The sequence below is a fragment of the Nyctereutes procyonoides genome, unplaced genomic scaffold (assembly GCF_905146905.1).
Source record: "Nyctereutes procyonoides isolate TBG_1078 unplaced genomic scaffold, NYPRO_anot_genome, whole genome shotgun sequence".
Lineage (NCBI taxonomy): Eukaryota > Metazoa > Chordata > Mammalia > Carnivora > Canidae > Nyctereutes > Nyctereutes procyonoides.
Window position 1 is genome coordinate 19,514,393 of NW_026575140.1, and position 27,383 is coordinate 19,541,775.

A 27,383-nucleotide genomic window follows, 5' to 3' on the forward strand; every position below is an offset into this window, starting at 1 on the left:
TCTCTGCAAAGTGGAATCGGCTGGCGTTGCCCAGCGTGATTTGTGAGGCTGGGCCCCAACAGCCCAAAAAAGCAAACGGGCTGCCTCCTCCGAGGGACTCGCTCTGTGCGAGGTGCTCGCCCTGTATCTGCCATGCAAAACGAGGGAGCTTTATGAAGGAATCTGTCTTGTAAAGCCATTGGTCCTGGTCATCAGCCTCTACCCAATGCTTTCGTGATGCTGCCGCTGATCTATTTGGGAAGTTGGCTGGCTGGTGAGGCACAGCCTCTCCTCAAAGCCTGGCTCCCACGGAAAATATGCTCAGTGCAGCCAAGTGCATGAATGAAAACGCCGCCGGGCGCTTCTAGTCGGGCAAAATGCAGCCGAGAACTCCGCTCCTTCTGTGCGTTCTCCTGTCCCAGGTAGGGAAGAGGGGCTGCGGGGCGCACCCTGCGCCCCGTTTCTGTGTTCGCGTCGCCCGGCGCGGGCAGGGAGAGGGGGCTCTCGGGGGTCGGGGACTCTGGGGCGCGGCGGCGAAGAAAGCCTGGGGCTTGGAGGGAGGTCATTCCCAGCCCCGGGGATCCCGGGGGGGGGGGGGCTGGTTTCCCACTCCGATTCGCCTCTGCGTGTGTGTGTGTGTGTGTGTGTGTACGTTCCGGGGAGGGGAAGAGGGCTCCCCAGTCCCCCTTTTTTTTGCAAGCAGGGGCGACATTCTCGCCTACATCAAGTGGGGTAACTTTGATTCGCCTCCTTCGGAGGCTCATGCATTGGAGAAAGACTCGGTCGGAGGCGACTCCGAGGAGTCCCGGTTTCCCCCCAGCGCAGCGCCGAGCCGGGAAGCGCCGCTGCGGTCGGGATCGCGGGCCGCGGGGCTGGGGAGGCCGGCCTGGCATCACCGACTTCCCGGGGCGCCCGGGCTCCCTCGCCCAGCCCCGCGGCGCTCCGGAAGGCGCCTCCCGCCCGCCAGTGCTGCAGCCCGGCTGCTGCTGTCGCTCAGAGGCGCCGGCTCCGGCCGCGCCCGCCGCGGGTTCTCTTCCTCCCGACCTCGGGCCGCGAGCGCGCCCCCCTCCTCCCGCCTGCGCCCCCTTTGTCCAGCCAGCTGGAGCTCCGGCTCTGAGCCCCAACTGCCGCCGCCGCTGTCTTCCCGGGCGGCGCGGAGCGCAGAGAAAAGTTCAAGCCTTGCCCACCAGGGCTGCAGCTGCCTGTTAACCCGCGCAGTGCCGAGGCGCCGGAGGGGCCGGTGACCCCGGCGAGGCTGGGGGGTGCGGCGCGACGGACACCGGTTCTCAGGCGACCACCTCCGCATCTCCAAGACCTCGGCAAGTTTGTGTGCAGGAAAGCAGCCCTCCGAGAAGGCCAGACCGGAGGTGCTGGCAGCCGAGGGGCACGCCCAGCCCTGCTCTAGGGGCCTGTGGTTTCTGAGAGCGATGTGACCCAGTCCCCCAGGCCTCCGTGAAGCCTTTGGGACTCCCGGAGAGCGGGCAGGCTACAAGTGGGTGCGTAAGATCAAGGCAGAGCCAGGCAGAGAGGAGGAAAGGAGACAGGGAGAGCCTTTGGGTGCTAGGAACGGGCGTTGAGTTCCTGGCCAGGACCCCTGGGCCCCGGGGGAAAGGCACACACGTGTGAGTGTGTGGGTAAGGGGCAGGGGGTGAGGCAGCTAGGATCCCAGGCAAGGGCTGTCTGGGAGGTGGGGATGCAGTGCAGCCTTCTAAGGGAGGCCACTGCTGGATCCATGTTGGGGTTAGACTTTGGAAATGGGCCAGTGTCCCAGGAATGGAGTGACCATGGAAATGATGTAAAAAGTGGGGACTAGTGGGTGGATGCCAGTGCCTGGGGGCAGAGTAAGGTGCGGGGCTGCTGAGCCCCTCCCCCACGTATGATTTCCCTCTTCCCTGGATACACAGCCCCCATTCAGGACTGCCCAGTTGTATTCCTCTAATACCAGGGCTTTGCTGGCTGACTCTCTTGGGGTCCCAGTAACCTTAAGTCCTGCCGCAAATCCTACGTCTGTCCGTGAACCAGTTTCCCTTACTTTCTGGACTCTGGCTGTCCCTGAGGCTGCATGTATGTATATATATCCCCATTTAACAGAGTGGATCAGAATATGCCTCTGATTCAGACAGATCCTCTCTGCCATATGCTGGTGGTGCCACCCTGGGCAAGTTGTTTAGTAAATCTGAGCTTTCTGATTCTCCACTGTAAAATAATCTTGTCACCTCCCTGGGATTGCCAGGCAGATTAATTGCATTCAACAGGATGTCCTAGGTAATGCATTTACCATGAGGCCTGGCATACTGGTAACTGTTAGTGTCTGCGAGCACTTACCACAGCCTTTCCCCAGGACTTTACAGTCCTTTCCTCTCTCAGCATGCTTGGACCTCAGTTAGGATTCCAGGGCTTGCCCGGAGTTATTGCCTCCCCTTGAGAGACAGGCCACATGGCAGCACCCAGCAATCCCTGTGCACTAGGGGCTTCTCACATGATACCTTTTGCAAAGCAACTGGTGTGTCTCCTCTTGCTGGGCCCAGATGGCACAGGTGGGTCTGAAGGCTGTCAGCTCACTGGGTTCCTTAGCATGGGGAAGTAGATGTTTTACCGTGAATTGAATTGCTGGCTCGCTCTCCGAGGCTTATTTCTCTCTAAGATTGTTATGCATAATCAAAGCAAATGTCCACATTAGGGCGCTAATTGATATCCCGGTAGCAACAGCACCTTGCAGAGAAATCATTTTGGTGCAATTCACTTAACTGGTAAGAGGTTCAAGTGCACAACTCTGTGTACCATGGTGAAAAGTGGGGAAAGTCTTGGAGCCTTTGACTCAACAAGCAAAAAACAAAACTTTCTTGAAGTAGAGAGCAAACAGAAGGAAGGGAAAAACAATGTAATAAAGCAAATTAGTCACTTGGTCCTAAGCGGTGTTCAGGCAAGCATGTATGTGTTTTTCCACTGCAGTTATAATACTCGGGTCTGGCTTTGGAAGCCATCAATCTCTGTACGTTTATTGGCTGGTTGCTGTTTTAGGCATTTTGAAAGGGGGAAGAGGAATTCTAAGCAACAATGGCTGGAAGCTGGCAAAGTCAAGGAACAGTCACCTCTCTTCTCCCCTGGGGTGTTTTGGGAAAAGCTGTCCCAGAAGTGGCCTCTGGCATTTAACTATGATAAATAATGAATGTGGAACAGATTAAGGGAGCCCTGACATAGAAATTACACTGTAAGTATGATCCGGTCCCCCCACCCCCACCCCAGCCGCTGTTTGGGTATCACTTACAACTAGCTAAAAGTCCTAACAATGAATGAGTAATCCCCCAAGAATTAGAATTTTAGGGAGTGGTTCAGGTTTGGAGAGCGGTCGCTTGGGAGTGACCAAAAATGTTCCACAGAATTCTGAGATGTTGATTTAAAATGGGGAGTTCTTTCTTGGACTCGGAATTTTGATTTTCAGGATTTTAAATAAGAACCAGTGTCTTTCAGTACCCCCTGGAACATCATATATTCTATGTTAAGGACAGAGTTTATTTGCAGAACCTTTCTGATTAGGAGAAAAGACTGTGGGAGTGGCAGAGAGCACCCCCTGCCCTGGGATGGCCTCAACATTTGACAACCCTTAAGATTTCAAAAGCACTGGGGAAAGAGAGACATAAGTCGTGAAAAGAATTGGAGTGGTACAGTTCACATGTCTGAACAATTTTTTTAGCAAGTCCCCAAAGAGACTTAATAAACTGCGAGGCTGAATATGTGATCTGGAGTTTATGTAATGCCACAGTCTATATTAAAAGCCCAACAGTCATCTTAGCTAATCTCTTCTGCTCTGCCTCCCTCCCTTCTCTCCTTTTCTATCTTTAGCCCTTGGGTTTTCCATTAAATAAAATCTATTTCCTTCTAGAAGTATCTCCTATGTGTTATAGTGGAATTGCCCGGCAAAACCAATGTACCCAGTAACTGCAGTATGTAAAAGTATCAGCATTTGCATGTGTGCACTGAATCTCAGTTTGAAGTTCACTGTTTAGGTAAAAGTATAGCTAGGTTCTTGCGAATATTCTTCTTTCTTTCCCTCTTTCCAAAAAGAAAGGTGCCTGGGCAGTCCAGGTAGTTTCTGTGAGGTGGAATGAAACTATGGATTCAATGACAGTCATTATCATCTATACAGCCACAGTAGTTCCTATTCCTTTGTGGCTGTGTATGTCCATCTCTGTGTGTTTTGATCTTGTTTTAATACCTGTTGAAGAATTTCTCCAGAAGAGGGCTCCATTCACAGTATTACAAAATTCTGAATCCACAGCTTATATATTTTAAAGAACTTCAGTGTAGTAGCTCCATCAAAACCCAACTATTCTCCTTATTCCCAATTGTTTGCTACAAGCTCCCCCAACGAGAAGTCCTGCCATTTTGCACGGAGTATCTTTCCTCCTTTACTCCCTATTATACTTGCTTCTGTTCTGTTTAATTCTACAACTCTGTAGTCCCTCTGAGTATAAGTGCAGGGAGCAGTTGAAAGACCTTTGTAGACAATGCCACATGAAATATGGGGAAGTTTTGAAATTTCCTGGCATTTGATTTTGTTTGGACCTGGTTTTACTCTTTAGGCAGCCAAAAGGCAGGCATAGCTCGGCTGTGAAAGGAGATAATCTTCCCCATTAGGTAACTACCCAGAAGAATGACTCATGGGCCAGATTTGCTCACCCTCCAGCACCAGTTGAAAAGGAGAGGGAAATATGTCTGTCATCTAATTACAATAATCAGTTGGGCAGAATCAAATCAAGTGACCAGTGGTTTTGGCATTGTTTCCACTTAGCTGTGGGCAAGGTGCCCACATGCCTGAGAGAATCTGACCCTCCTGAAGGATGCTGCCAATACAATCCCCTGAAGCCTGTCTCCTCTGTAGCTACTTAGGGATCCCAGGCTTAACTCCATATCCCTCAGCAGATGGGGCAAATGATGATGGGCTGGACTATAGGATCCCCTTCATTAGGCACTAAGTAGTGGCTTTATGCTAGGGTTAGGGTAGAATGCAATTTCTCTTTCCATTGAGAGAAATAGCTAAGAGCAGGCTAGAGAGGAAAAGAAATGACATTTCAAACTTGAAACACAGCCAAGGCTTATGTTGGTGAACAGGTCACCCGTTGGTTTAGCAGGCTGAAGCTCGAGATACCTGCTTCATGATGCTAATGCTCATCCATCCCAGGTCTGCAACTCTGGCTTCTGGGCAAAGGTTGAGAAGTCGTAGCCATAGGCCAACTGTAGCTCATAGATGTATCTTGTTTGGCCAAATCTTTTGAAAAGTGGGAAATTGTAAATTAAAAAAAAATCCAGATTTCTTGCATTTCTTAAAATATCAGAAGGTAAGGCAATCCTAGAGCTTCATTCCCACTAGGCCACAGTTTACTAGAGCAGAGTTCCTACTGCCACCTTTTAGGAAAGACATGCCTCTGTAATTTGCCACAGTCCCTGCCAGTCCCTACTACTCATCTAGCCAATTGTAACTCATTTATTTTTACTCACTTGCCTCATAGCCATTTGTGTTGGGAACTTCTGCTTTCACAAATTTTGAGGCTTAATCAAATTGATGCAGTCAAGTTTTTAGTGATAGGCTCCTTGAAAAGGAAGGGACAAGCCTCTTTTGATCACTATGAATGAAATGAATTGAGGCTTGCTTTGGAAGAACACAATCAAGGGGACCTCACTTCGATCCTGAGACCATTACCACTGTCATTACTGTGCCACTGGGTGACTAGGGCTACCCAGAATGCTAGGACCCCCAGATCATTATTCCATAGTAATAGTTATACCCAGAGAAGTGATGCATTGCAGCTTTGAGTAAAACTGATGTAGGTACACCAGAACGTCAGTACACCCAAAACATTGCAGTTAAGGGGCTCTGGGAGTGCTGGATAATAGGTAGGCCCCAGTGCACTGTATGCAGTGTTATACCAAGTGCATCAGTACCCTTGGAGTACAGTGATGCTCTGGGCACTGTCATTCCCACAGTGTTGCTCACCTGCAATATGCGTATCATCAGAATGTCACAATAACTTCTTGTACCCTACAGGGGACTCTGGGCACACTGGGTGAGCTCTCAAAGCATTTACAACTTTGGGGTATGTTAGCTGCATAGCTTTGTTGCCTAGAGTACTTTTATACACAGAACATTGTCACCTCTACCACCAACTGGAATTTGTGTGATGTCCTTATAGTTGCTTTTAACAGTTAACACCCAACATGGTCTACACATAGTGTTAATGCTATAGTTAACGTCCTCTGGCTCCATAAATACTAGATTAAACTGTCCATCCATGCCATACCAATAGGTAAGCCCCAGATAACTTGTTTTTCATAGCTTCAGATCCCAAAGAGCAGGGTAAATATAACTACACACACATAACAAAAAAAAAAAAAAAGTGATTGTTTTTCCTCTGTCAGTTGCCAACAGAAGTCAAATTCCTGAAAATTAGCATTAGCAATAGGCACGTTTTGACATGTCATGTCTCATTTCAAAGGCCCCAGCAAGCGTCACCCAATCTGTTACAGAAGCACAAAGCCCCTGTGTCTCCCAGCTGAGTATAGGCCGGGCTGGGGTGCAGGGCAGCAGCTGCTCAGCTGAGAGCAGCCCTGCCACATGCCTGGGCAGGGCCAGGAAATGAGCTCAGCCCCTGGAGGAGCCTGGGGACCCTGCAAGGAATGTGGCAGCCTCCATCCCTGCCTCACATGGCCTGCAGGCCAAAGTCGCTTCCCTCTGGAGGCGGCAGGGAACCGCTTCCCCATGTGCTGCAGGGATGGTGCCTGCAAATGCCTGAAGCTTGAACTTCTGTGGTAATCTCCCTGTCAACTGATGTAGGGCCTGCAGAAAGTTGCTGGACCCTGCCAACAGAACCCATAGCTGTCTTAGGCCTCACAGGCTCTGCCTTCAACTGCCATAAGCTGCTGGGCATCTGGGATCATCTAACTCAGGGGTTGCAAACTGTGGCCTATGGGCCAATTCTTGCCTGCAGCCTGTTTTTATAAATAGTTTTATTGGACCATAGCCATGCCCATTCATTTATATAATTGTCTATGGCTGAGCTTGTGCTATAACAACAGGGTTGACACCATATGGCCCACAAAGCCTAAAATATTTACTATTTGGCCCTTTGCAGAAAAAGTTTGCTGACTCTGCTCTGACTCAGAATTGTAGCCAGAGGGGCTGCAGGAAATCTTCTCAAAGGGCAGGGAGGCATTAGGGATTCAGTCATTAGAGACTGTTCCTCCTAAGCCCCAAGCACTCAAGTAACTTGACTTCAGGGAGATATACCTGGGACTAAGTGGATTCAGTAAATACCTGTGATGTCCATCCAAAACCTACTATGTGCTCAGGGTACGGCTACTGGAGAGGTGACCCAGCCTCTGCACTCTTGGGGTTTGGGCCCTGAGAGATCCCCTGGCAGGGAGATCAATGTCGATTCAGGAATAATTCAAAACAGAGGCAACTGCTATGATGGAAGAAAATGCAATTGTGTGAGGTGTGCTGTCCTGTGTATTTTGCTCATCTGTGCCTCATCTTTCTCCCCCACTAAAATATAAGCTCCATTAGAGCATATACTATTGTCCGGTTGGCTTCTGCATCCTCAGGCCTAGAATAGTGCTGGAATGCAGCAGACCCTCAGCAAACATGAATGAATGAATGAATGAATGAATGAATGAATGAATGAATATAAGAAAAGCATCAGATCTAGATGAAGGGCCCGGAAGTTTTCCTTGATAGCCTGATGCTTGAGCCACAGTCTGGAGGAGTAGTGAGGCCTACAGACAAGGGAACACTGGAAGGAGTAGGCAGGGAAAAGAATTCCAGGCAGAAGGCACAGCCTGGGGGAAGTCTCTGTGCAGGAAGAAATATTGCATAGCTCAAAGAGGATGGTATCGGGAGCCACTGAGTGATGCCAGAGCCACTGGGGCTTTGGCAGCCATCACAGAGATTTTGGTGTTTGTCCTGGAGTAATGGGCAACCATTGAAAGTAACAAGGGGAAAGTGTAGTGTGACAAGGTCAGATTTCCTTTTGGAAAGGTCACCCCGGCTGCAGTGTAGTAAATGGATTGGCGCTGGGTATGAGTGGAAGGGAGAAGCCAGTCCAGGCTTGAGATCATGGGAGTGGCAGTGCAGGTGAGGGAAACAGATGCACCACTCAGAGTGTCCAAGAGACATTTAGGGGAGAACCTGGCAGAGCTTGTTAGCTGGGTTCGGAGATGGCAGAGCAAGGGGCAGGGAGCGGTTAAGGAGCAAGCATGAGTTCTGACTCCTTTCAATTGGCAGCTTCCTGCCAATTACCCAAATGAGAACCCAGGTGTTTGACATTATAAACAGGGTCTGAGGGCCGTTTCCATAGGGGTGTTAGCCAGGCTGCAGTAATGCTCCTCAGGAGAGGCATCCCAGGCCCCAGTTACTCAGTGCCCACTGATCCAATCCATGCTCGCATCTGGGATGGGCACAGTGGGGGCTTGGAAATGCCCTTGTCTAGAGAGACTGATGTGTACCCTCTATAATTAACCAATCTCTGAGGCTTTTCATGCAAAAGATATTTGGGAGAAACATTGCCAAGCCCTTTAATCGTTTCTTGAACATTCAATCAGCAGCACTAGAAATATTTCTTACATGAAGCAAATAATGATCTACTACTTTCAGCAATCACTTGGCGAATGCTAACAAGTCTTCATTTCAGCATGTTGGATATAGCCGTGGTGACTCTTAAGTTTCCAGGTGGAGTAGCAGAGTCTTCAACGGGGTGCCAGGGAGTGGTATGTTGGCAAATGTTTAACAACTGGGTTCTCTTAAAAAAGGGGGGGGGCACAGGTACTTTATCCTCAGAAGGCTAGGGATGCATAGGTGTCTGCATTTATTGAGGCATTTAGGGAATTCATAGGTAAACAAGATGGACGTAGGATCTGTTCTCATGGGGCTTGCCATCTACCCAGGGCAGTCATTAAGAAACAAGAAAGTATATTTTGTGGAGCACCTGGGTGGCTCAGTAAATTAAGCATCTGCCTTCAGCTCAGGTCATGATATTAGGGTCCTGGGATGGAGCCCCATATTGGGCTCCCTGCTCAGTGGAGTCCTGATTCTGCTTCTCCCTCTGCCACCTCATGCTCTCTCTCTCTCTCTCTCTGTCTCTCTCTCAAATAAATAAATAAAATCTTTTTAAAAAAGAAACAAGAACTTAAATAACAGAAATAGTATGAACTTGGTAATTGTTACCATAAGACTCAATAAGAACGGGATCCCTGGGTGGTGCAGCGGTTTGGCACCTGCCTTTGGCCCAGGGCGCGACCCTGGAGACCCGGGATCGAATCCCACGTCGGGCTCCCAGTGCATGGAGCCTGCTTCTTCCTCTGCCTGTGTTTCTGCCAATCTCTCTCTCTCTCTCTCTTTCTCTCTCTCTCTCTGTGTGTGTGTGACTATCATAAATAAATAAAAATTAAAAAAAAAAGACTCAATAAGAACTAAAACAGTATTGGAGGGGTGGTTGCTGTGCCCTCCCTCCTCTTCTCCCACCTTGTTCCTCCAGCCCCTTTCATCCATCTTTTCTTCTTTCTTTTCGTAATCATTAAAATCTACTCAGTGCTGAGAAGGCTGCAAACTTGGAATTTAACAATGAATACACACCTGGTCCTGGATTGAGAAAGTGCTGGAGGTGAACCAGGGCCTATGGTCTGCCAGGACTCAGAGGAGCCAGACTCTCAGATTGCTTACGGGAGTTAGGGAGACATCTGAGATTTTAAGAAGTGAGTTTGACTCCTGGCCATTTGCATGCTGAGTGACCTCAGATAAGTAACTTTATTTCCCTCCTCTTCTGTTTCCTCCTGTGTCTGAATAAGGAGAGAGAACACCTATATCTCCCCAGCAGGGTTTTGGTGAGGATTAAATAAGCACATACTGGTGACTTCATCCCATGATTGGCAAATATTTGGTGCTAAAGGAATGTTGGTTATATTAACTTTCACACACTGCGCTCCAAGGGAACTTGGAGCTTTCAGGTACCATGAAGCCTGAGCCTTGATAATTTGACCAACTTAGAGGTGAAAAAAATGCTTGCATATTTAAAATGCATGGACATTAAAAAAAATAAAGTTTGCTCTCTAGAGAAGGATTTGCCAATTCCCATATTGGTAGCTCCCCAAAGATCCTTCCCCTGGGGATTTCATGCCTCATAAAATCATTTGATCTGGTGGGATCTTATCTTCTAGATATATCTGCTCAGTGGCTGTTTCCCTGAGGCTTTATCAGGGCAGTGTGTTGGCGGGTGTATGTGTCAGCACCAGGAACACTTATGATTATTATTTAAAATATATCAAAATACCTGTAGTAAATTTACTGTACAATTTATTGCTATGTGCCAGTTGCATACATTATCTGTAATCTTTATTGCAACCCTTAGGAACAACTATTCTTATCCTCATTCTATATGCAATGAAAAGGAGTTCAGAGTGGTTGAGTCATTTACCTAAGGCCACACAGCCACTAAGAACTGGGACCAGGAATCGAATCCATGCATTTATGATTCTTGTGCATGTGCATTTTCCTCCATATTTCACTCACATAAAAAGACCTGATCCCTTATTCCCTTATCCCCCCCAAATGTTGTAAGAATTTTCTCCCTTGACTATTTTGTTTTCTGGTTCTCCTGGAGTCAATGTGGCTACATGTAGTGACCTCATTTCTGAATTTTGGTCTCTAAAAGTGGGCCTGGGACCTGGGCCTCCTGTCTGGGTTAATGGCTACAACTTTCCGAATGGAGTTAGGCCAGTCATTTGTGTTGTCACTGAGGCCTTGTTTTTGACCAGAGGCAAAGAATCCACCCATACTGCATGCTTGACCCAGCAAGAATGGCCATCTAACTAAGACCAGCCACACAACGGGCAGCCTGGGTGGCTCAGCGGTTTAGCACCGGCTTCAGCCCAGGGCATGATCCTGGAGACCCGGGATCGAGTCCCACGTCAGGCTCCCTGTGTGGAGCCTGCTTCTCCCTCTTCCTGTGTCTCTGCCTCTCTCTGTGTTTCTCATGAATAAATAAATAAGTCTTTAAAAAAAAAAAAAAGACTAGCCACACAGGACTCAATGAGGGTGTGGCTCCTCTGCAGCTTCCAGCACAGGTAAATTCTCTAGGGGTATATTTGCTGACAGTTTCCTGCCTGCTGCTAAGCTCTAAGGCTAGATGGTGTTCCTCCCAAGGGGTGCCAAGGAGCTCCAGTGATTCCTGAATGCTATTGTCTACAGTAACATTTTCCCCACTCACTCCATAGAAAATGAGAAATATACAGCCTGTAGCTATATTGAGACAAACCAATCTATCGGGCATTGCAACAGAACTGAATCTAACCTCAAATGTAGTTCTGTTTTACCAAAAGAGTTTTCTTTTTTTCCTTTTAATTCAATTTAAGTGCCTTTAGTCAGGGTAGCTGTTGATTCCATGAACATTTGTTGAATGCCTATTATGTGCCTGGCACTGTCTTATGTACTGGCGACAGAGCAGAGAGCACTCACAGAGCCCCTGTGTGAGTGGGTGCACCTATCCCTGCCTTTGCCCCAGTCCCTACCACTCTGCGTGGTGGCCTTGCATTTCTGTCTCTCTCAGAACCTTTTTTTTTTTTTTTAAGATTTTATTTATTTATTCATGAGAGAAAGAGAGAGAGAGGCAGAGACATAGGCAGAGGGAGAAGCAGGCTCCATGCAGGAAGCCTGATGCGGGACTCGATCCTGGGACCCCCAGGATCACACCGTCAGCCAAAGGCAGATACTCAACCGCTGAGCCACCCAGGCATCCCTCTAAGGACCTTTGTATCTGTGCATCCCAATCTGTACATTTCATGTTTAGGTCATTCATTTAACAAATATTAACTGATCAACCACAGGGTAAGCCACATTGAAGAAAGACAAGCTTGCCTGCCCTCATTGTTGTCTACGTTCTAATGAGGGAGAAAGACTGTAAACCTTAAAAATAAGTAAGTACAATAATTTTGGATAGTGATGCTCTAAAACAAAATGGGATAGGCAGTTGTTCTGAGTTTATTCACAGTCCTCTTTTGGGGTGGAAAGGTCATTGTTCTGATGCAATGATCTTTTCTATGTTTTAGAGATGAAATGTCCTATTGTTTGTAAAATGAAGTTAGTTAACTAACTGCCTATCCCATTTTTGTCTTCTATTTATCACGGTAAATAGAGAAGTAAAGTATCGCTGGCAAACCTTTATCCATCCTATATTTTTGTTTTTCTTGAAATTTTGTTTTTGGGAATCTAAAAATATGGTAACCAAGAATTTAAACTACAGGTAGGTAATCTTCTTCTGTAAAGAATAGATATATGTCTCTTTTGCAGTTACTCAACACTATCAATGTAGCGTAAAAACAGCTGCACGCACCACGTGAACAAATGGGCTGGGCTGTATTTTAATAAAACTTTATTCAGAAAAACAGGCAGAGCTGGATTTGGCCCTTGGGCTATTCTTTGCCACCTTCTGATCAGAACCCCAGCCACCTCACCAGTTGGTCAAATTGGGATAGGGTCAAGGCCAGGGAAAGAAACCAAACGTTTTCTTTGGCCTGTTGTTACCGTGAGAATGTGGTATTTCTTTAGGGAGATAGTATCATTGGATTATTCCACATTAACTCTAATCAAGGTAAAGATTAACTATGGAACAGAATTCTCAGACAAGGACTGAAATATATAATTCAGCTTTTGTAGTATTATCTGGACTACAATTTTTAAGCCTTCCTCATCACTCAAAGGTGTATTGGTATTAAACACTATCTTAGGCTGCATTCCTTAGTACAACCTAAGTGATGGAGATATAGGCTTGGATGCAGGGAGCTAATCTGAGAGATGACCCTAAGACACAGAAATAAGGAAAAAGAAAGAAAGAAAGCCAAAAAAGCTCTTTGAGCTGGTTACTATCAGGGCAACTAGGGCTCATTATTGCTAGGACTCCTCAGAAGAATTGCATAAAATCTGCTTTAGAATAATCTCTTTGCTGGATAGGAAGCTGGGGTGTATACCCACTATGCCCATCTTCCATTGGTCAAGGGTGGCCCCTAATACCATTGGTTTCTCTGCTTTCCTGATAAGTTCTGGGGGAGCAACCATGGTTTTGGAGAAGTCCTGAGTAGAAAAATAGAGTGGTGTGACAGGTGCTTGGATTGGCAGTTTGTGCCCTGGATAGGGCGTGAGTATATAAGAGATTCCAGTTGCCTCTGTTACATATTGCCCAAAACTTCCTCAATAGAGCTTATGTTAAAGGGAAGGTTTATGGGTTCTGTTTGTTTTGTTTTGTTTTAAACCACTGAATTTGGTTTAGTACCCACCTGCAGGTACTCTCTTCCCACTAGATGGTACCAGTATGCCAAAGCCCTGGAATGCTATCTTTGGGCCTCATCTTTGGCATGGATATATTCCCACTACTTATAAACAATTAAGGAATAAATAAGTTGAGGTTGGAGGAACAGACTATGGTTGTTTGGGGGACATAAGGCGGGAGAAAAATGGAGGTTATCTAAACAGTTACCTTCATTCATTCATTCACCAACAAATCTTACTGGCCACCCACTGGGTACTCAACACTCTTTTCAGCATTGGGAATGCAGATATAAGCAATGTACACAAAGTCCTAACCTGGTGAGCTTCTGTACTAGCTGGCGGAGAGACAATAAAAAAACGAACAGGTATATACATGATGTCTGTCATGTGGTGAGTTCTGTGGAGAGCACAGTCCTTCTGTTGTCTATCTGCTTGTCTTGTCAGGTAGTAGGGTGAGAGATTATTTCCATCTGTTTCTTAAACCCCATTCTGCTGCTCAGCATCCTCTTGTGATTCTGTTTTTGTGGTTTATTCTCACAATGAGACTGTGAGCTTGTGGAGGGCAGAAATTGTGCTAATGGGTGTTTGGGCAAATGGGACCAAGTGGAACCCCTATAGCTCACCGCAACCAATGGCTCATTGGTTGATTTCATTTGTTTGGAATCATTCTGAATTGTTACTGTTGTTGACACACAATAGAGTTGCATCTTATTCAGGGGTTAGATTATAAAATCAAGGTTTAAGGCAGACACAGTTGTCATTAACCTTGAAATATCTTAAGTTGCCCATTAAATTGTAGTCTGTATGGTTTTGTGTGTGCATCCCTGTACTGTAATCAATATGTAACATTGTATAATGCATGCCATAATGTACAGTGCATAATAAAGAATACAGGCAAGATACAATTTTACAGAATTTAATTGCAGTATTTAAATTGTTCTTTTTCCTTCTTTTTTCAGTGGAAGAGCTGGATTTCCATTAGTTAAATGTGCATATGATAAGACTTTACTGTATTTATTCAAGCTGGTTTTTTAATTGTATGATCCCCACCAGGCTGTGTACTAGGGAGGGCAAGAGCTGTGTTCTCTGTGATCTGTTCATCTCTGGGTTGCCACATGCTTTGGGGAAGAGGAACAGCATACAAGTAATAGTAGTAGTAGCAGTAGTGGAGGTTCATATTTAAGGGCCTATGAGCTAGGCCCTGTGTGAGTGCTTTAGATGTATTAATTAGCACTTTTAATCTTCCTAAAGACTCTATGGTGTATCTACTATGATTTTAATTCCATTTCACAGATGGAGAAATTCTGGGAGAACTGGATAAAGGTCACACAGCTTTTGAACTCTGGGGCCAAGATTCAAATGTAAACAGTCTCGGACATAAAAGGCCACATGTTGTATGATTCCATGAAATGGAAAGAATTGTCCAGAACAGGCAAATACATAGAGACAGAAAGTAGAGTAGTGGTTGCTGAGGGCCCCAGGTGAGAGCAGCAGGGAATGAGGAGTGACTGCAAATGAGCGTGGGATTTTTTTGGGGGAGAGTGATGGAAATGTTATGGAATGAGAGAGATGATGGTGGCACTAGTCTGTGAGTATACTAAAAATCACAGAATTATATACTTTAACAGGGTGAACCTTATAGTGTGTGGATCATGTTTCAATAAAGCTGTTATTCAACAGAAAAGCAAGCAAACATCAGGCAGTCCAACCTCAGGGCTCTTGTGTGGCCATCCCTGAGCTCTCCTACAGGTGCTTACCAAGTGCTAGTGGCATTCTATTCTCTTCTTACATTAACACTACTATTCCTCACAAGGGCCCTATCATCTAACCTCATTTCAGAGATCAGAAAACTGAGGCAGACATATACTGAGGAACATGGGCCTGGCCAGTGATCCAGGCAGTTGTAGGCCTGAAGCATACTGGTTTTCACACATTTTATTAATGAAAAGCAATCTCAGTCAACCAGCTACAGGTAACTTGGCTTATTAGAAACTAAGCAGTGGTTCTTCACTTTTGTTTTGCAGATTTGCAAAGTGGATCAAGATCCTTCTTTCCTCACTGGTTATTATTCCTCTCTGGCCCAGGTGGGCCTGGTTTAGGGTACTGGCACGGAGAGACTATAGGGTCTTAGTGTGTGTGTTAGAAGATGTGTTAGTGTGGCTGACTTCTAAAAGCATAAGTGGCTCAGGACCTGGGAGAGAGAGAAGAGGAAGAGGGGGAGAGAACCAATTGACATATTAATTGTCATTGTACTCAAGTTGATACCAGATTGCTGAAAGGATTCATACAAATTAACAAGAATGTTTGGCACCCCTTGGCTGTTTCAGTTGAAAACTTCATGGCCTGGCAATAAAAAGGAATCTGAGGTCTAAGACAGGGGGAAGAAGCTCTTTGCTTACACTTGTCACTCAGTGCCTCCAAATCAAGGCCCCCACCCCCATAAACACTCCCTCCTAAACCACCTGCCACCCTCACTAGATGTCTTTTGATTCCCAAGCTCTGTAAACATGAGATTTATTCCTCTCTACCTTCACTCCTATGTTGATGATTTGTATTTACCTTTCATGTTTAAAATACAGAGTGATGAAGCCATTAGCCAAGCATAGTACAGCAGGAAAGGGCAGCAGGGCTTGCCCCTGGATCCAGCCCAGGATGCCTGTTTGTGGTCCTGGAGAGTGAGAATTTATAAAGACAAAGCCAAAGGACTATAAATATCTTCCTGGGTCTCCAGTCTGTTGGAGCAGCTGTGACTTGAGCTGGGGTAGGAGCTGGGATTGAAAGCATTCTGGCTGAGATCTGGCTTCCCAGGTGGCTGGCCTTGTGGTGGCAGGGAGTCTGCTTAGCCACCTAGATTCTTAAAGCCTTCCTGGGTAGCAACAGATGATTATACAAAACCACATGAGTATATGATCTTCCAATGTGTTTTGCAAAGTGTTTTCTGAAGAAGTACTGATTCCATGAGAGGTTAATGAAAGCTCTGGAAAAAATAGGTTGCATGAGCTAATATTTTGAGAAACTCTGGACTTACTGATAGGTTGAATTTTGTTTTTCACAACTGGATGTCTCAGGCTTTATTGTGCATTTGAGTTTCAAAGAGGGGATCCCCAAGGCTGCATTTCCAATGTTCTTCCTAAATTCCCAGTGGTAAGGGAACTCTTGCATAGAGTATGTCATGAGACAATGATGCACAGGATAAATGTGAGAAATAAGCTGTAGACTCTGGGGTCTCAGAGTTTGGACCTGCATCATCAGAACCAGAAGTGTCAGCATCACCTGGGAGCTTGTTAGAAATGAATTATCTACTCACAATCTACTGAATCAGAGATTCTGGGGTGGATCCAGCAAACCATGTCTTCACATACTTGCCCCTTAGGAGATTCTGATGCTCCCTTAAGTTTGAAACCTGCTGCTCCAGTTGGCTCTGCAGAAAGAGACCTTTCTGATGTTATTTGGATGAAGGAGGGAAACATGTGCCTAGTGCAGGATCTATGCTCCTCTGAGGAAAGTGGAGATGAAAACATGCAGACCATGGAGATATAGCAATGGAGGCCAAAGGTTCTGCTCTATCCTATTATGGACAGGTATTTATGTTTGGGAGACCCTGAGTTATGTTCACATGATGCCTTCAGTGACAGCTGTGGTTGACACAGGCAGACCAGAAGACCTGGAGTGAGGACAGAAGCACTTGGGAAGTATGTATAGGGGAGGAAAACTTCATCTTAGGTTTTTATCTGGGACTCGTCAAGGAAAAGAAAGATTAACAAGAGAAAAACCATCAGCTTATTAATATGTATACCTCAAGTGTGCATGATAGGAAAAAAATGAGAAACTCTCAGAAGTGGCTTAGAACTCCAGCTTAAATATCATGTTAAGCTAAAGACAAGAGAGAGAAAGGTGTGGGGAGGCCAGCTGTGAAGGTGTAATGGGGTTGAAAACAAGAATGAGATTTGTTATGCAGGTTTAAGTCAGTGCCTTGCCCATTGGTAAAGATCTGAAGTTGTCTACAGGGAATAATATCTGTCCTTCTTGGTAGAGAGTGGAGGAAGGACACCTTTATAAATTCTAGGTCCTGATTTTAGGCAAATAGGAAGAGGTCAGTAAGATTTTCTTGTATCTGCTTCTTCTCAGTTGCCTTCAGCTCAAAATAATCCTTATGACAGAGTGGCATGTTTAGGATGGCATATTCTGCTATCTTTCATCTGACTTAGCACCCACTTCCTTTGACTTTATGTGTGTGTGTATAGTATGTAGTGTGTGTATATATGCACATATAATGCATACAGACAAAGCATACATATATACACACAGATGTATACATCTATGGCACATGCATACACATATAAGAGATACACATATATGTGTATACACACATATATAACATATACATATAAATACATGTATATATTCTATATATACATATGATACTATTAAGCTCTAGTCACAATTGGCACTCATTAAATTCTAGGCTCTATTCTTTGAGTTAAGTTTCCTAAGATGAACCAGACAGATGCAGAGGCTGCAGCTGCTGAACTTGTAGAGATTACGGACCGAAGGGGAGAATGACAGAACATGACACTGCTGAGTTTGTGAGAAGAGCTAGGTCTATAGTCATTGGATTTTGAAGCCCATCCAGAATAACTCTTTGTGTGCCATTATGAATCTTTGCTGATATTTCCAATATTGCCCATGATTCTTACTTGTGAAGTACAGTCAAAATGGGTGGTTCTCAAATGGGGGCAATTGTACCTCCCAGGGGACATATGGTAATGTCTGGAGATATGTTTGTTTATCACAACTTGGGGAGAAGGCACTATAGGCATTTGGTAGGTAGAGGCCAGATGTGCTATTCAACGTCCTACAGTACATAGGACAGCCCCCACTGCAAAGAATTATCCCAGCCTAAATGTCAATAGCATGAGTGTGAGGAAACCAAGTCTAAGTGTAGAGCTTCATGCTCACCCAACACACACAGGAATATTGGTCTCTACCCCATCACATTCTAGAAGCCACAACCCAAAGCTGGCTCTGTGAAAATAAAATTAGCAGCAAATTACTATCCATGTATAATTTTTCAGAAGGTAAAACTATGAATCTCTGGTAAATATAAACATTAATTCATTAATTTATGAGGAAACCAATAAGATGCTATAATGGCTTCAAAGGGCATTTAAGAAGCTAGGGTATTTCTGAGCAATTTGGCAAAGAAGTATTAGGATAAGATTGCTGAGTTAGAAAAAAAATACAGTTAATGTGCAACATGCCTAAACCTTGGGGGTTATTTGTTCCATGAGACAAATTAGTTTTGTTTCTACTAGACAAAAATTGACAAGTAACCAGTAAGTTTACTCTCTGGGGCCTTCCATCAAGAGCAAACAACAAGGTGAACAAAGAATATGCACCTAGACATCTGCTGGCGACCTTTGTCCCTGAATGATATTCAGAGGACTTCCATCAATCATTTTGGCTATGTTTACAAGCTTTGGATATTTTTTTTCTGAATCCTTACACATGATTTTTAATTTACTAGTGCTGCCTGACCTGAAATAGCCTGTGAAATATGGGGCAAACAAATGGAAGAGTCAGCTGAGGTCTAAGAGGTGGTAGGAGGAGAGATTTCCTAGGTCAAGTTAATTGTGTAGATGCCATCTCCTAACTGCCTTTGATTAAGTGTGTGCTGTGCTACATGCTTTCATTCAACCTTATTAGATGGGACTGACCATTGTCCACATCTGCCAATGAGGAAACTGGGTCAGAGGGAGAGTTAGAATGTCAGTTTCAGACATGTGCAGAGTAAGGCCAAAATGGTGTGGAAACAAGACCAAAAGGGGAGAACTAGAGAAGGAAGGGGGAGTGTTACAAGCTGGAGAAAAGCATAAGTCCAATTTGAGGCAGAAGTGAGTACTCCTACCATATTCAGGAGGCAACAGGGAGGGCTATTCTGGGTGACAATAAATGTGAACACAGTGTGAAATTGGATCAGTACTACTGAGATGGCAGTTATTAATAGTATCAGTGTTATTTTAGCCAAAGGATCTCACTACTGCCATAGGGCAGTACCTGGCAGTAACCCATGGTGGTTAGGAGCCCAGGCCTTGGGGGAAGCTAGAAGTGGTTTGCATCTCAGCTCTGCCCCTGGAGGTCCGTGTGGCCATGGCCATTTCTGTGCCTCAATGATCAGATCTATGAAATGAGGGCCATTAATACCTACCTGATACATCTGGGATGGGGATTCAAGACAACCCTGTAAAATCTTGCTTGAGCAAATGATAAACCCTTAGGAAATGGCAAATGGTTCTTTGAGAAGGTGAATAGACAGGATTTAGCAGATGATGGTTAGCCATTTGTCTGTAAGTGTCACAGTCTCAGAAAAGCAGATTCTGAAAGGAGGATTGGAGTGCAATTAATTCATCTGGGAGGTGATCCAGAGGAAACCCTATGGGAGTGGGGAAGTGAAGCAAGGAAGAAAGGGAAGCCATGTGAAATGTCTGTTATTCAGCCAGTTGCTACTGTGGCTGTTTGAAGCTTGATTCACCTGGGGATCCATGGGACCGAGTGTAGAACACTTCACAAAGTTACGCCATCTGAGGGACATGGGAGCTCCAGACTTTATGCCACAAATATGGGTGGGCATTGTTTTGGGGCTATTCCGGGTGGCATTGATTTTGAGCACTACTGGACTTCTAGGTATGGACTCGGGTCTCAGAGAAAACCATCAGCTTAGAGGTGTGGAGTTTTTTAGCTGGAAGTGGGGCCAGCCCTCTAAGGGGAAGGCCAGAGGATATGGGCTTGGAAGGTAGGTGGGAAGCACTCAGCAGGTGCTGTAATCAGTATCAAAATGCATACAAACAGTGATGCCCTTTGGGCCAGGAATCTACATCTGAGAAGTTAAAGAAACAGAGATAGGTATAAAAAAAGGCACAGACATACTTCTCTGCGTTATATGTGATAGCCTGAATTAAGGACAATAACAATAGTCAACATGTATTGAGTGTTTGCTATGTGCCTGGCTCTCCTAAGTGCTCAACAAATAAGCTAAATTCTAGCAAATAGCAACTGGCTAAGTAATTTAATGGAATATTACACAGGCATTGAAGAGGGCATTTATGAAGACAGCAATGGCGTGGAGAAATCACCTAAGTGAGAAATGATACAGAACAGGAGACTGTATGGAGTACAATTCCTACTAAGCAAGAAAAAGCCTCTGTATTTATGGGAATGGGGGCTGACACCTGAAAGGAAAATTTATCAAAATCCTAACTGTGGTTTTGTTCATGTAATGGGCTTGTGAGTTATTTCTTTTCCTCTAGTTTACAAATCTTCATTGATGTGCGTGTATTGCATTTACAATGAAAAAATACAGTAATATGAAAAAGTGAAAGAAGAAAAAAAAACTTCTCAAAAATAGGTTGTGGAGATCCAGCAGAAGTTTTGAAGAAGGGAATGAAAAATAGTATTTCAGAAAAATTAACCTGTGGGTGGTGTGGAAGATGGATTGGGTTGGGGAAGACCCAAGGTAAGAAGTTGAGTTTGTGAGTAAATAAAGGTCACAGGGAATGTGGAAACAAAGGGACCAATATTAGAGGCATCATGGTTAATGGGATGATGGGGAAGAAAGGGAAAAATGCTAAAAATGATCTCAAGATTTGACTTTAAGAGTGCTTTACCAATGATTCTGATGGATACAGGGATTACTCTGACATTATTTCCCTTGCCTAAAGTTGCATTGCACGATGTGTGATAAAAATCATTTTGGGTATATCTCATTAGTAAAATATAATGCAATTTCTCTAAAAAAGAAAATTCGCAATGGAATAATAAACATATATTGAGCACCTCATTGAGACAGGTTTTTTTTTTTTTAAAGGTTTTATTTATTTATTCATGAGAGACACACACACACACACACACAGAGAGAGAGAGAGGCAGAGACACAGACAGAAAGAGAAGCAGGCTCCATGCAGGGAGCCCAATGTGAGACTTGATCCCGAGACTTCAGGATCACACTCTGGGCAGAAGGCAGGTGCTAAACTGCTCAGCTCCCCAGGGATCCCGAGTCAGGTTTATTTACATCTGCTATCTCATTTAAACCTAATAACAGTCTTATAAGCTATGTTCTTAGTATTTCTGTTTTACAAGTGGGGTTAGAGAAGATCAGAAAAGTAAAGGCACTTATCCAAGGTCACAGAGAATCTGAGTTCAGATAATTATTAAGTGAACCATATGTGTGTATGCGTATATGGATGGATGAACGATGGATGATGGATGGATTGGTAACCGTGTAAAGAGGAAGAAATGTAGGGTACTATCATGTCAAAATATAAAAGAGGGAATTTCAGAAGAAAGTTGCAGTTACCTTAAAAGGTAAGGAAGGAAGGGACCTGGAGAAAGCACTAGATTCTGCAAAAAGAAGGCATGGCATGGTCACTAGTTCTTTTTATGGGGACCATTCTGGTCAAGTAATCCAGGTTGTGTAGGGGAGCTGAGGGGCCAGGGCATTGTGAGGGGAGATCTATAAAACGATCAGTCAGACCATGTAGGAGCTAAAAAACAGGCACAAGCCTAAGGAAGAGATCTGATAATAGGAAAGAGGGGCAATGTAAGAGAACAAAGGGAAAGGTAGGGGACTAGAAGGAAAAATGGAAAAAGTAAAAATAAAGGAATTACTGGTTAAGAATGAGGACACCAGACTGCCCAGACTTGACTCTCAGCTCCACTGCCCTGTGATCTTAGAAATCTCCATAACTCTGTATGCCTCAGTCTCCTTGTTTGCAAAATGTGGAGGATAGTAGTAACTCCCATCTTATGGGCTCCTTAAGAGAGTGAACTAAAGCATGTAACATTCCTTGCACAGTGTCCAGCACACTGTAAATCCAAACCAGGCAGGGATCCTGACTCATGAATGGTCACAGTAAATGCCATTTCCTGGGAAATAATCCCAAGAAACAGATTGTCACTTCAAGAATGTGCCCCAAGAAAGTATGCCTGGAGCCCCAATATTGCACTGCCCAGGACAGCAAGAGGTTAGCTCCCCCTTCTTTTAGGAGAAAATAAATTTTCTGCAAGATTCTATGCCATATGTACTTTTTTTTTTTTAGTTGGAAACTAACCTTCTGCAATTTGTAATGAGGCATATTGGGGTGCACATTTCTGCTGTTCTTTTTGGCCAAACTGTTAATAAACAGAGGCTGCTCATTAAAGCAAAGCCAGAGGAGTTTTGGAGGCATGGGAGAGTGGCTAGGCAAGGAAAGTAGTATAGCACTTGGAAGATTTGGGGGGCAGATGAACATCCCTCAGACCCCAGCAAGCACCGTGAACTAAATGCCCTTTCTCCATTCCAGAAAGTTTTATGCTTTTATAATTGATGCTTGCAGAAGTCTGCACATAGCAGACTCGGCATGAGGAATCCTGAAAGCCTTATTAACCCAGCCACTTTTCCTTTATGAGTACAAGCCCTACCCTGGCTATTTTGACTCAGGATTAGCTGAGCCCCAAAATGTTCCACTGTTGGGAAGAAGAGGTTCCATTTAATTCCTTTCTCTGGTCAGTTCTCCATCCCAATCCCCCTGCATCTCCAGCTCTGGCTGCTGGCAAGCTTTATCAGTGCTCAGCCCGTGTGCTCCTGCCCTTTGAGATCCTACAACCTTCCAAGGAAATGTTCTCTCTGAGGCTGAGCCACCAGAGAAATTGCATGCCCAGGATTGATTTTGCATAGTGTAAAAATCAATCGCACATTGGGCAAAAGAGGTACCCTCTGAGGCTGCAGTTTGCAAGAGAACTAGTTTAGGCTGGTTGGAAGACCAATGGGGCAGGGTGGCAAGCAGATTAAGTCAGAAAGTTAAAAAATAATAATAAATACAGAAAAAGAAAGATGAAACCAAGGGTGGGGGGTACTTTGTCAGGCTAGAATGGTTTTTCTCTTTCTGTGTTAATGAGCCTTATCTGGCACAGCTAGCCTCTACCTGTTGCATGGTTTTGAGGGAGGAAGGAAGTTATAAAGAGCACCTCCCATTAGACACAGACCCCTGCTGGCCAGAGGGCTCCAGGGTGACACTGTCGGTTTGACATAGTCTCTCCAAGGGTAGAACTTCAATTTGCTTTGGGGGAAGACTAAGAACAATCATTTTTTTTTTGTGCTCCAATAATCATTGTTTAATTAAGTGCCACTCTAACAACTAAATTAAAATAACTAACATTTATGGAGTGCCATCTATGTGCCAGGCACTCTGTGAGGTACTTGTATACAAGTTGTCTAATTCAAGCCTCTGAACATCAGAGCTGCTGTGATTCATCTCATTTCATAGCTGACGAGTTCACAGTTTGTGAGGCATGCTCACATACAACATCTTCACTGATTGTCACTCAGCCCTCAGGGGGTCACAGATGACATTTTGTGGTTAAGGAAACTGAGCACCAGGGATCTTTGATAGCAAATAATTGGCAGAGCCAGGATTCAAATCCGAGGCTTCTGATTCTATATCATTGCAATTTTATTGGGAGACAGGGGTGGTGTATATTCATTAAATTCCTTTTGAGTGTCGAGTGCAGAGGAAAGAGTTTGTTGTTCATTGTTTCAATCTTGAGTCCATTGAGGGTATTGCTTTCCCACTTTACAGATACAGAGACTGAGGCTCAGGGAGGGGAGGCCTTTGTTGGAACAAAGCCACACAGGTACACTTACCTGTGTAGGGTGTAGAGCTGGAGTTTATAGCCTCCCATTCCATCGTGTGGGTTTCCTTTGCTCTCAGCACCTTCTCATGGCTGTGCCTTCAATAGGAGAAGCAAAGTCATGTGATTTTCCAGCAGGGACAGTGAAGGGCTGATGCTGGCCTTGGATCCTAGGATTCAGGATTGGTTATTGGTATTGACAATTGAATCGGCCACTAGAAATGTGATCTTGGGGATCCCTGGGTGGCGCAGCGGTTTGGCGCCTGCCTTTGGCCCAGGGCGCGATCCTGGAGACCCGGGATCGAGTCCCACATCGGGCTTCCGGTGCATGGAACCTGCTTCTCCCTCTGCCTGTGTCTCTGCCTCTCTCTCTCTCTGTGACTATCATAAATAAATAATAATAAAAAAATTAAAAAAAAAAAGAAATGTGATCTTGGTCTGGAGGGAAGATCAGATATGAGAGATTTCAGGAAGGACCAGCTCTAATTTGGGTCCTTTCATCATCTTGAAGGCTACAAGTTCTAATGTGCTCTGAAAGCAGGACCTTGCTGGGGTAACCTATTGTTGCTGCCTTCCTTCTGCCAGTCATAGCCATAAAAACAAAGTTTTCAGAACATGCTAACATCACAGCACTTTCTAAGGAGATCATGGTTCTGAGCGAGGCTCAGGTTCTGGGAAGGGAGGATCAAACTGCAGAGTTGGATCACCATTTTTCTGCAGTCTTGTGCTTGGGGAAAGCATTATTGGTTTGTCATTCTGAGCTGTCACCAGTGTGACACCTCCAGGCTCTGAAAGGTTACAGGAAAATAACACACCCTCTGGCAGTTTCTAGCAGGTTCTATTTCTCACCTGGGCCAGGATTGTGCATGTGCTTTTTATTCATGACAAGATGAGAAAAGCTTGGTTAAATAAGGATCAGCTGCTCTTTATACATCTTCTTCCCTGATTGATAGCATCAGAAAGCCATTCATCTGGTTTGAAGATAGACAGGTGGTTGCCGTCACTACACTGTGAGCTTTTGAAGTTTGCTCTGTGATGTGATTACAGCACATACTTAGCTTGTGCTCCAGCGGGTAAACTTGACCTTTGATCCTATTTCTCATTTAAAAATCACAGATCTTGGAAAATTAACCAATCTAGGAAGATGTTGGAAGCTGCATTTGCTGCCGACATTGGCTGTCAAACCAATTTAACTGGCCTGCTTTACCTAGAATTCTGATTCTTCTGATTAAAACAGATGACCTTTAGAGCCTTTTTTCACCTCAACAATCTTGAGAGGACATCTGGTCTTTTGTGAGTTCCAATGGGAATCCCAGAATCATGGCACTGCTGTGGTTTCCAAATGAGGAAATTATGCTTAACAAAACATTGATCAGAAGAAATTCAAGACAATTCAAATTGCCCAAACTGAGGGTGCATATTCTTTACCCTTCTCATTCATTCATTCACTCCTACATTCATTCAACATTTACAGAGTACCTATCATGTGCCAGTTCTGTGATGGGAGCTGGTGATAAGGAGGTAACCAAATAATGGTTTCTGATTCCAGGATCTTATAATTCTGAAGGTGATTCAGAGAAGATTGCTGACTTTGTCAAGACAAGATGAAAGGGGCTGGGAGTAAAACCACTTTGAAAATTGTTTGATTTTAGCTTTGCTAGATACCACCAGATAGTTTTCCAAGGTGGTTGTAAAGAAGGCAGGAAGAGGAGCTTCTGAGAACCTGATAGGGTTTTATTTTCTGACCTCAGTGCTGGTTGCATGGCACCTTGTGGAAAATACTGAACTGTATAAGAAGACTTTTGCACACTTTTTATAATGCCTTAGCCTAACTTAAATGAAGAATAAGGACATGAGGTATTATCAGCTTCAAGCCCTTTGGGAGCACAGAGGAGAGACTGGCCCTGCTTGGGGGAGGAGAGAGGGGAGAGAAATTGAGGAAGGCTTTCTGGTGGAGTCAGTGTTGGAACTAGGCCCCAAAAGATCAACAGGAAGTAGGCAGTCAGAAAATAGGACTGGAGGTACCTGCACAAAGTCCTCAGTGGGAAGGAAGGCATGGCATGGAGGGAGCTGGCAGCTGGGGCTGAGGAGGTAGGAAAGTATTTAGGAGAGGGGCCTGAACTGTTCTCACAGACACTATGTCCTGAAGGCAGTGGGAGCCATGAGGGATTTTTAAGCAGCAGGGTGACACTGTCAGGCCTGGGTTTTCCAACCATTGGTATGCTTGTGCTACATGGGGGTGAAAGATGGGAGACATGTAGGCACCTTTTTCAATCATCCCAGAGAGGAAGGCTGAAGACTTCATTCAACGCACTGAGGCAGGAAAGGAGGAGACAGATCAGAGACCAGAAAATATGAAATCAGTGAGACTTGCTAATGAGCTACAAGGTAGGGGTCAGAGAAGAGATGGGGAAATCAGGTTTCTTTTCCAGCCCAGACTCTGATGAAAACCCCTTGAGCCTGAGAGATGATTTTCCTTATTGCATAAAACCATGAAGATCCTCATTAGTCATCCCAGAGACATCTATTTCATGCCTATGAAGTGCCGGACAGTGTGGGAGGCTGTGAAGCTATGGAGATGGAAGGCACCAATTCTTGCCCTCAAGAAGCCACCTGTAGAATGTAGGGGGGCAGCAGGTCTGATTCTCTCTGCCTTAAACTTCAGATGGCATGTGTAAGTTTACATGGTGGGGCCACTGTCTTATTTGACTCAAGGTCAGCTCCCCAGCCCCTGCAGTGTCAGTGATACGGCATTCCCCAAATCCCTTGCAGAAAGGATCGTTCTTTCCCCTTGAGTAGTTTTGAGCCAAGCATATAAAAAAATCTTTCCATATATAACAAATCACCATAAACATAAATCAAAAATCCATATCATACTTCATCAAAACCATCATCAAAATAAAACTCATATATTTATATTTCATACCAAAAACAACCACCCACCAAATTAAACCAACAATTCAAAAATACTCAACCCACAACACATAAATCATTCAAATCAATTTAAAACCCAAAAATTCCCAAAAAAAACAAAACCACATAAATCCCCCCAAAAAAATTTTCCTCCCACCCCCTTTTCACTTCATATGTGAGTATGTGTGTGTTTTTCTATCTATATAATAAAATCACATAGTAATTACTAACTTCTATTTATTATGCAATCAACTCATTGGTTCACAAATTATATAAGACATATTCGTCAATGAAATTAGATAACCTAAGAGTGAGTATTCTCTCCCTGTCTCCCGAGCTCAAACACATATTTATACTAATGATATCTCTCAATTGACCATAAAATTAACAAGAGAGTAAGATACTCAGTCCTCACCCTTATGTGCCTTGTGTAAACTCGCTCTTAAACTCTGCTCCCCGAAACTGTAACTTGTTTTTATCAACAGATTTCTTTATACAGTAACAACAAAGTGTA

The 27,383-nt window shown here is 44.6% G+C and overlaps 1 protein-coding gene across 1 annotated transcript in view; it reads left to right on the plus strand.

Annotated features, from left to right (window-relative positions):
- Window positions 1-225: 225 nt before the first annotated feature.
- Window positions 226-27,383, plus strand: part of CDH13 (cadherin 13) — a 1,004,502-nt gene continuing 977,344 nt past the window's right edge. The window contains exon 1 of the mRNA XM_055304976.1: window positions 226-401. Within this exon, the coding sequence (XP_055160951.1) occupies window positions 357-401 (45 nt within the window). The 5' untranslated portion in view covers window positions 226-356. The remainder of the gene's footprint in view (window positions 402-27,383) is intronic.